The sequence below is a fragment of the Varanus komodoensis genome, unplaced genomic scaffold (assembly GCF_004798865.1).
Source record: "Varanus komodoensis strain SLA01 unplaced genomic scaffold, ASM479886v1 scaffold16, whole genome shotgun sequence".
Lineage (NCBI taxonomy): Eukaryota > Metazoa > Chordata > Lepidosauria > Squamata > Varanidae > Varanus > Varanus komodoensis.
Window position 1 is genome coordinate 23,762,955 of NW_025335468.1, and position 10,816 is coordinate 23,773,770.

Here is a 10,816-nt window from a genome sequence, read left to right on the forward strand (position 1 = left end):
TACAAATACAAAATTAAAATTATCAGTATAAAATAAAAATATAGGAGGAGAAAGAGAAGGAAGAAGAAGTTGCCCAGGCCAGATCATATGTTTTAACAATTGAAATGATCTACCAGCCAAATCCTCCACCACCTGCACATTCAGCATTCATGCGATGAGCTATGTACCTGCTGACAAATGCATGTAGTGCTTCTCCATCCAAGGGAGGATTCTGGGCTGAGAAAGAGTCCTCCTCTTCTGAAGGAACTGCACAGGTGTACAGACCCTAGACAGGAGTATGGTCCCTTCACATGGGCCCCAAATATGTTTCTGGGGGACACAGAGCGAAACAGCACAAGCTTGCAAGCCATCTTATATATGCTTCCAATCCGTAAGCAGATTCAGCTAACTCTTCAGCTATGAGTCTGGAGTCCAACAGTGGCTGTAGGGACAGCACATTTTTAAAGACAGGCTCTCACTCTCTGTTGTGTTTCATGTTTGGACATGTGCACCAGAAGCTGCTTTTTAAAACAGTGGTCTCACACTTCATGTGACCAATACCCAAACCAGGTTTCACTGCATCCAAACATCTGTGCACATGATCTGCAAAGTCCTGATTAGGCAGTTGCTTTCCTACCCTTGGACAGATGCTCACGCCTTTGCTGCTCTTGTTCATGCTTTATGTATCTGCTTTGACGCAACTCTGTGATATAGCTTTGCATCTAGTGAAGCTGACTGCCACAAACACTAATGACTACTTAGACACATCTAAAACAGCCTTCCCAAACAAGTTGTTCTCCAGATGTCTTAGAGTACATCACCCATTATCTCAAGATGGGATTGGAAGAGTAAGAGCCCTTCTTAACCAGAGGACACTGTGTTGCAAATGGCTAAACAAAGGAAGCAGCATGTAAGAATGACCACTTCCTTCATGATTCTTAAATGACCCACTTTCTTTCCTTTCCTTCATGCAGTGCACTATATCTTAACTTAGTCGGGCTGTGGATCATCCTGATATGTGCAGTCCTTTGCGGCTTGGTGATGTACTCCCATTTCAGGAGCTGTGATCCTTGGACTGCTGGTTTCATATCAGCACCTGACCAGGTACAGTAAACAGACATGTAAACAGAGAACTGGTTTTGGATTTGTGCCATTCTTGCCATGTGTTGTTGGCTTCAGTGGTGGAACCATTATTGAAATATTACAAGAAAAGTTTTTGGTATGCAGATGCAGCATTCTGGATCGCTGTGTGAAGGATCACCCACAGAGATCTGATCTTATTAAATTAAATGTGTTTCCAAGTGCATGATGGGAGTGAGAGATCAAGAAGCAGTTAGACTAAAAAAAGCTAACTCTATTCCATCCTATATGTATGCAAAGATCAGTGCAAGGGGGCAGAACCAGGGAACCAACAGAGCTATGGCTGTATTGGCATGCATAGTCCTCCAGCCCAACATCAGAAAAACCTACATTATGCTAACTTGGATCCTTGGTCCATTTAGCCTAATATTGTCCACAGGAGCGGTAGGGACATTCAAACCCAGGTGCAAATCTAGCCCTCTGGGATTTCCAGTGGCCATGCCTCTTCACCTTAGCCAACTCCCTTTGCCCCAGCTACTAAATGGTGGTTTAGGGTGGTTCGCAGACAGTCCTCCACATTCTTCTTTAATTTCCTTTGACTTGGGCTCATCATGGATAAATCCAGCTCAGCCAGAACTCTGCATGATCTGCCAACACCCAAATCCTGGAGCTAGTACTGGTCTTAGTATATGCACATATGTCAGCAGTCCCTAAACTCCATTCAATCAGCATTATTTGTTTCATTAATTTATTTACAACATTTATACACTGCTCCAGATCCATACAAATTCCAGAGCAATGAATGATTGAAAAACAATACCAAAAGAAGCAGAATATCATTAAAAGCATGTGCTCCCATAATTGCATGTGCTGATGCCTGAAATGAATAAAGATCTCATGTGCAGCAGGTCAATTCACTCATCAAAATGTCCTCAGTGGAGGGTCTTTCCTAACCATTCTTTCTTTCTTCTCTGCAGCTGATGCCATATTTCGTGATGATCCTCTTTTCCTCAGTACCAGGACTTCCTGGATTATTTGTTGCTTGTGCATTCAGTGGAACTCTAAGGTCTGTGCCTTCCTCTGGTGTTATCTCTATGCAGGATTTAATGAGGGAAAGCCAAGCAGAACATTGCAGAGGGGATGCTGCTCACGAAAAGGCTGCAGTGTTTCACTCCTGGCCTGTCCCTGCAATGAAAATGCTGCAGTGCTTTGTCTTTTCTGTCTGTGATCCAGCACAGAGCCTGGCATGTGCTCTGGCAGACAGATGTTTTCCCTTCCCTTCTTGAGCATATAAGAAAATTATAGTATCATCTCTTTGGTACTCAGATACCATGAATTAGATCTTTAAAGACTCTCTGTTGTGAAGAAACACAGATGATATAAGGCTAATGATGCTGATTCCAATAAAAGAAAAAGATGCTCCACTGATAGGGAATCGGGTGTTTCCTCACTCTGTAGATCAGTTGAAAGATACTCTACCATGTGACTGTTTATGGAGAGTAAAATATAGATAAAGGAGAGGAAGAGAGAACAGATATGACTAAAACTGTCTGGGAGGGGATTTCAGATGCTGGAGGCAGGTTCTTTTTCAGACAGATATCAGATGAAACAGTTGCTATCCTTTCTTTTCTAATGCTTCTGTTTCTCCTGAAATGTTAAGTTTTTGCAGCCTATAAAACAGTGGGGGATAAATATAATTAATATGAGAGAGAGAGAGAGAGAGAGAGAGAGAGAGAGAGAGAGAGAGAGAGAGATGGTAATATGAATGGGGGCTGAAGATGGATTTCAGTGAAGTGGTCATGTGAAAGCTTTCCATACTCTTCCATTCAGGCTGACTTTTTCTCATACCATGACAGAGTTTTTCAAGATTAGGCTAGTGGAGACGGTACAAAATGGCAATCTGTGTGTTATAATTGTGTAGAGCATACATGTTTCTTGGGTCGCTACTAATTGTAAGCCAGAGAGTTTGCAAGCTTATATGAATTAAATGCTCAGATTGTTCATATGTGAACTAGCATCCTTTGTCATAATGCAGCTCATGTCTGCACAAGCCAGCAGTTCTGACATTGTTCATGTTTGCCTTTTCAGCACAGTGGCTGCAAGCATCAATGCTCTGGCAACTGTAACGTTTGAAGATTTTGTCAAGTCCTGCTTCCCAAAACTCTCCGAACGTATGAACACCTGGGTCAGCAAAGGCCTATGTAGGTAGAGTAAATGGATTCTTTTCTTATTTACTACAAAGCTACACTTCTGTTACTAAATAGGAAAAGGCAAAAAATTTATTACCAATCAAGCCATTTCTTGCTTCCAATGCAGCACAAATCTTTCCACTTTTTCAAAGCTCCCTAATGCGTCTATTAGACATTATTCAGATAACTGTAAATTATGTATTGGCACTACATTGTATGCTTCACTGATAATGATTAGGACTTTTCTTTAATGCATGTTATTCTTGAGTTGATGAGCTGAAAATCAAGGAAGAAACAAATCATTCATGACTGAGTTACAAAAACAGCACATTGCATCTTTTTCTCAGTTACAGACTTAGGACAGGATCATTATACAGTCACTAGTTTAACCAACTTGACCAGAGGAAAAATCTCACACCTCACATGCATGTATGTTAATTAATTGAAATGTGCACCTATTGCCCAGTTTTCCAAATGAACCAAAATCAGCAAAGATGCTAATGCTGCCTATGATGGCCGTGAGTTGGAGTGCTTATGCTCCATTCCATATCTAGCTCTGAACCAACCTCATCTAATTGGGGCTTTATGTTCAGCAGACTTTAGATGGCAGCACTGCAAGATGCTGAGCTGTAGTTCAGTCTTCTGAGCTTTGTCATGCTGCCATTGAGCTACTCCATGAATTAGAAGGGTTGCAAATAGAGAAGTAATCATTTCTTGTTCCTACAAATGAACATCAATGATAATGCGCAGGAAAGCTTTTTGGGTAGGGATGGCCTTTATGAATTCCACGAATGTATAGAATAATTGCTTTGTAGTATCAATATCTTCATATTTAACACTGTTTTTAGGAAGACATTGATACTTTAAGGCAATTATTAAGAAGTAGGGGCTTCTTCAACTTTTCTAGCAAGATCAGGATAAGAATCATGTAAGAACATTCATCATTATACTGTTTTTGGGAACTATATTGGCATCTAACTAAGGAGGAAAAAGGCTTTAGTTTTGATCCATTTTTAAACCAGAATTTGCTTCATTACCACCTCAAAATCCAAATAAAATGTGAGTTCATTTCTGCGAGCAAACCTTGCATAATTCTAGATTTGCAATGCTGATTCCAAAATGCATACTTTTTAAAAATGTCCATTTCAATATTAGGGGTCAATTGTATATATGTTTACTCAGAAAAAAGTCTTACAGAAGTTGTGGGACTGTTTTCTGTCTAAACATACATGGAACTTCATGCTTAATTGATGTCTGTATCTTGGGTGGGGGAAAGTGAGGTTTTTTAAAATGCATATACAAATGCATAATTTTCTCATTTGAACAAACATAAAAGAAAGTCATTTGACGTCGAAATTCACAGAGGTTGCTGATATGCACATTCCTACTTCTAACCACGGGAACATGAGATCTGTTTCTCCCAGCCTTCTGTCATGTGTTAAAAATGTAATACATGAAGACAGCAAAAAGAGAGTTGCAAACAAAAATAATTACTTTAGAATTCCAGTGACAGTATTAATAGACTCTGAAGTTGCATAGCTGTCATTGAAAAATCAAGATTTTGATCTTCCTGCTAATGGATAGTGTTCTTCTGGCTGCAGAAACTTTCTGATTCAATGAAACCTTTCCACTGCTGGAATGGGGAATGAGGCAATTGTAGTTGATTCTCCCTTAAAGTCCGGCACTACCTGTGAAATCCTCAGCTCTGGAGGATTTGGGGTACCCCATGGAGCAATGTGAGATTTGGCTCTGGTGGCAAGGTGGGGAGCAATAATTGCCAAAAAGCACTGGAGGCTGGTGACTGCTATGTCAAGTGGGGTTCATTATCCATCCCAGCTTTCATTCAGAGACATTGTGGAGCTGATCTTTATAAGAGCTGTTCATTGGACCTGATGACCTTCCTGACCCCTTCCAACTCTACTGTTCTATGATCCTATGGTAATGCTTGAAATCCACCCCCAGAATAGTTCACAACAGGGAGCTGGTTCCTATAACACTGAAAATAATGGCTGCAGTGGGTAAGGTGTCCCACTGAAATAGGGGTCACCTAAAGATGCTGCCGACTCTTTCCTGTTGACCTGAAATACCCCACATGGAGTTCTGTTTGAGGGAAACTCCTACAGATAGGCACAAATTGCAACCAGCCACATGATTATCTTTCATTTGTTGAACCCCTCATGAGAATACATCTACACGTTTATGGTTATATTTGTTGATCATTTCCAATTTTATTTTAAAGGCATAGTATTTGGAGTGCTCTGTACTACAATGGCTGTAGCAGCATCGCTGATGGGTGGTGTTGTGCAGGTAACTGTACATTTTAAGTTATTTGGTCTATCTTGGAGCCCTTGTATGTGTAAAGCATCTGGATTTTCTTCCCTGAGCAATTCCATATCTGTAGTGGGAACTCCCTTGAGAAAGCGAAGTTGTTCTCTCTGTAAAGGAAGTCTTTGAGGCCGCTGCTAGACAAGGCACCTGGATATTCGTATATTGTATTTAAATGTGCTGTTATTGGTTTGAAAGCTGTCTCGAGATCTGTTTCAGGTAGAGACAGGGTAGATATTTTTTAATTAAATAAAATTTTACATTCTGCATCAAGTATTTTCTTTTAAAGGCTAATCAGGAGAAATGCTCACAGGATATATTTCTTTAAAAAAGTCTTGGCTTATGTGGCCAATTATTTTCTTATTTATTGTTCCAAAAATATAGGGGAATAAAAAGGGATCCTCATGTACAGTAAAAGGGTTGCATTTGCAATACTTCTTCAACTCAGAGGGATCTGTCCTCTACCAAGCAAATTATTGGTGGAGTTATCTCTGGACCATTGTGAGTGATGGATTCAGAGGTCCCTGTCTCTACCTCTCAGGCTTTCTGCATGTGCAGGAAAATCCAAGAATATTTTATAGGCTTTTATACCTATATATGTCCTCAGGAAAATGGTATTAGAAGTCAGGGCTGCTACCCAGTTAAAGAATTATTAGCTCATTGTTTAGATTAATTGGTTGGCGTAACTGTTTGGTTAAAGGCATAATTCTATGCATGTTTAGTCAGAACAACATCCTACAACTTCCTACATTTCCCAGCCAGCCATGTAGGATGTCCTTATGTGTAAACATCTGTTTAAGTCTGCTTAGAATATATATGCGCCAACATTAGCTTTGAATACAATAAATCATATATTCTTCATTTATTCTTTGTAAAGGTGACATTACAGGAGGATGGAAATGGCTCTTCTGCAATGGCAATGGAGCTTTCCATTTGCTGCCTATCATCTATCCATCCAGCCCATTCCTGTCAGTTTGTTTGTATGTCTGTCAGTCTGTCTAAATAGCTAATCATCTATCTACCTGGGGAACTGCTATAGTTGAGGTTTTTCTTTCTAAATTGTTCTAGCTTAACCAAGTGCCATTTTGGGCTAATATTGTTTCCTTACATAATATTCATGGAGAAAAAAAAATCTTTTAAAAGAGCTACATTTTCTTTTTGAAAATGGAATATCTTCTTTAATCTGTCAAGAAATGGACTAAAAAAGAAGCAATGAAAACCGTGTGTCCTCTATGATAAGAAACTTAAAGAGTCAGTATATTTTAGAAGGGAAGTTGCAGAAAAATTGGATGACCGTGATAAGTTTTCTAAAGTATTGCCTCTGCTCTCTTTTAACAGGCTTCACTTAGCATTCATGGAATGTGTGGGGGACCTATGCTAGGACTATTTACATTGGGAGTTCTCTTTCCCTGTACCAACTGGAAGGTAGGCAGTAAGATTTTTTAACAAAAGCTCAGCTCATTTTGATTGTTGCTGTTAACGGAGTAAATCAATCATTATGCTTTCGTGCTGACAGTGTATAACAATCAGCCCAGAAACACTTAATTTTACCACATGGACTATGGTGGGCCAGGTTTTTGTTTTTGTTTAGCTGCATTGCCTTGTGGGAAATCCATCAAGGCTCCTCGTCTTCAGTGAATGAAGCCAAACCAATGGTAGGCAGAGCCAGGGCCAAAATTGAGTGGGTGACCCCTCTTCTCTCCTTCCTCCCTTCTTTCCTTCCTAGGTAGCAGGCTGCCAGGGAATATACTAATTACATGCAAAATGCTGTTGGCTGCATAAACTTAGGTCAAGGTCTGTATGTGTCATTAGGACCACACGTTGCCCTCTGCTGATGTGGACCATTACTCCATTTGACAGGGGCTAATTCTGTATGATTAACAAATGGAACACATGCAATGGAGATTCACTGAAAACACTGTCCAGAAATAAGCTGGTCTTTTCTTAGCTGGAGATATTTGCAGGGAGATTAATGGTCATTTACGTTCATTTTGATTAAAGGGTGCCCTTGGAGGTCTCTTTACTGGAATCTCATTGGCATTTTGGGTTGGCATTGGAGCTTTTGTGTATCCTGCCCCACCTTCAAAGACTCTTCCATTGCACCTCTCAACAGCTGGATGCATTGTCAATAACACAGATGCTGTAGCTACTGTATTACCTACTGTACCTCCTATCAGGTACCATTTCATTCAGTATATATTTGTATTATATGAAATTGCATCATAGTTTTTTGTTATAAGTATGTCCTATTACTGTTTTAGTCTCTGATAGGCTGGTCAATGCTGCGCTATAACATACCAAAAGCAAGGTTTTATAAATTGACCAAATCTTGTTCAAGGAGCACACACACACATGGAGAGAGAGAGAGAGAGAGAGAGAGAGAGAGAGAGAGAGAGAGAGAATGATTATTAACTTCACCTCATTTTTGTCTTCCTAGACCTTATCTGGCAGACACCTGGTATTCTTTGTCATACCTTTACTACAGTGCAGTTGGATGTCTTGGCTGCATTATGGCAGGACTTCTGATCAGTTTTGTAACAGGTCAGTGCTTTATTGACATTTGCATTCTGGAGCATAATTTTTTTTAGATGTGTTGTCATGTATGAACTGAACTTTGGCTAGGATGAGTCATTTTCAGTTAAGTGATCGATGCATTCTCAGACCTGATTCAGCTCTCAAACAGCATCAGGTCTAGCTAGCATTCTCTGGCAAAACCAACCATGTGGATAAAATTAAACCAAAGGGAGTGGAATTGATTCTATTGATTTGATGATTTGTAATGATAAAATTGCAAGGCAAACACCGTTTTAATGGCAATATTTTGAGTGAAATGCTATAAAAATAAATATCAGGTCCCTTTGGTGTGTGCATGATTAGCTGTCTGTAACTCTTGCTTTGTTCTCTCTAGGTCCATCTAAGGGTGAAGATATCACACCAACTTTAATCCGCCCAGTCTGCAACTTATTTTGCTTCTGGTCTCCTAAATGCAAAACCTTGTGCTGGTGTGGTGTGGATCACGATAACTGCAAAGGACTTCATGTGAGACTTTCTCTCTATGTTGTTGTTGTTACTTGCTGTCAAATCATCTCTGACTTTTGACGACCCTATGAATAGATGCCTTCCAAAATGTCCATGGTTTCTTTATCTTGTACTTGGTCACCCTCCTCCTCCTCTTCTTCTTCCTCTGACTAGCATGATTGTCTCCTCCAGGGAGTCTTGCCTTCTCATGATGTGCCTGAAGTACAACAGCCTCAGTTTCATTACGTTTGCTACCAGGGAAAGTTCAGGCTTGATCTTATCTAGGACACACTTGTTCATCAGTCCAGGGTATTTTTACAGGCTTTTCCATATTAAAAGATCAATACTTTCTGTAGCTACTGGCCTGTAGACTCTATGAAATCCACAAACCCATCTTAGACTGACAGCAATAGCTTAATATATGTATTTCAAAACATGATGCCAGCAGGTACTCCTCAGAACTCAAAGTTTCCTGCCATCCAAATAGCAGATGCATCCATCAGTCTGGGAAACAGGTGCAGTGAGTGGGGATGAAGAAGCCAGTCAATTTCCTGGCCAGCTCACTTTTGCAGGCATTAATTCACACGTCTGTTCCCTCCGTGATTTTTTTAAAAGTCTCAGCTCAAAAACATCATATTTAACTATTTGTATAAGTGTGTGTGTAATTTTGAATGCATTTCCCATCAAAATGCAATTTTGTAATGGAGGAGAAAGAGAGAGAGGCAAAAGCAAAGGAAACCCCCTACGTTTGGGCAGCTTGAGCCAGGAAGGTAGAAATTGCATGTGTGTAGGCTGAGCAGGAAGAAATGGCTTTTTTCATTAATGGCCTTTTTTGAAATCAGAACCAAACTGGTTCCTTCCCAATGGAAAGGAGTAACCAAATTCCAGGGTTGCTGTGGCTCCACATATTCCTTTCATTCATTTCAAGGGAATGGTGGGGCTGTACAAGCTGTAGATCCCAAAGCCCTCAATAGGCCTCATTTTTGCCCTTTCCAGTGTTGCAGTTCCCACATTAGAGAAGCAGAAACTACATAATATAAAGGCTAGTAATTATGTATAATAGTTCTGTAGATAGGAATGTCAGATTTTAAAGGAAGTAGAAGAAAAGGACAAACATGAGGCCATTCTCACTCACTTGGGGCATGACAGCAGGAATGCAAATTAACCAACTTTTTTCACTTAATGGTTCTTTCTTTTCCATATTATTCCCCAGGAGGAATTGAAAATTGATTGGCAGAAAGATCACACAAAGAAGGCAGAGGCAAGTGATGTCCAGAAGAATGGACTGGATGGACTGAGTATCTCAATACAGAGCCATTTACCTGGTTATAACCCATCTGAGAAATCCTACACTAATCCAGGCATGGAGACAGAATCTCACTTTTAGCATGCTTAGAAGAAAGACATCTAGCTAACCATTGGAATTACATAGCCTCAGCCCAACTTTACAAAAAGGAAATTGCTGGCAGTACAATTCACCAAGGATACATTTATTTCTAATTTTAGAGGGTCATTTAAAAAAATATTTACTGAACTCATTTCATAACAAGAAAAAGAATTCAGTGTAACTTGCTGTGGTGGTGAAACTTAACAATATTTTTTTAAGTCCCAGTCTCTTGTTCACAGTCCAGTTGCTAATAGCATGGAATTTAAAAATGCACACTGCGATGCAGATGACAGCTTTCTTTTCCAATATCACAATGTCATGGAGCAGTTTTAGCTCCCTATGTTCTGTGGGCTACCAAATAAAGTACTGAAGGAACTGTCTTATATATAACTCGAGTTTTCTGCGTTCTTCTTCCATTCCTGTCCTATGAAAAGCAACCAAACTGACAGTTTTTGCAACAACTGTCAATTGCTGGTTTAGAAGAAAGTCTGGATGGGTTAGTTCAGGTTGGTTGGGTGATATTCTGAGATGCTTGACTGGGAATGCTCAACAGTGTCATGTTCTTTCTGGAAATGTTCTGAGTCCCAGTAAGAATTCACACTGCAATGATACAGGTTCTCTCCCCAGCTGCTTTACACAGTAACTGTATGTGCCATGGCACACTGGTTTTACACCAGTGTTTCCCACTGTTAATATACTGCCATGACATCAGGTAGTCAGGACTCTGGAATGGGATGGTGAGTAGTGGAAGGACCAGCTGAATCAGGAAGGCAAACAGCACATGTTGTGGAAACTATGAATCCAGACCCAGAATAAAACACAATCTTAAACCAGAGCC

The 10,816-nt window shown here is 40.1% G+C and overlaps 1 protein-coding gene across 1 annotated transcript in view; it reads left to right on the plus strand.

Annotated features, from left to right (window-relative positions):
• SLC5A12 (solute carrier family 5 member 12) overlaps positions 1-10,324 on the plus strand; it is a 23,219-nt gene extending 12,895 nt beyond the window's left edge. The window contains exons 7-15 of the mRNA XM_044425773.1: positions 954-1,083; positions 2,037-2,125; positions 3,148-3,260; positions 5,488-5,555; positions 6,912-6,998; positions 7,575-7,750; positions 8,011-8,114; positions 8,482-8,612; positions 9,805-10,324. Coding sequence (XP_044281708.1) covers positions 954-1,083; positions 2,037-2,125; positions 3,148-3,260; positions 5,488-5,555; positions 6,912-6,998; positions 7,575-7,750; positions 8,011-8,114; positions 8,482-8,612; positions 9,805-9,978 — 1,072 coding nt within the window. The 3' untranslated portion in view covers positions 9,979-10,324. The remainder of the gene's footprint in view (positions 1-953; positions 1,084-2,036; positions 2,126-3,147; positions 3,261-5,487; positions 5,556-6,911; positions 6,999-7,574; positions 7,751-8,010; positions 8,115-8,481; positions 8,613-9,804) is intronic.
• The last annotated feature ends 492 nt before the right edge of the window (positions 10,325-10,816 follow it).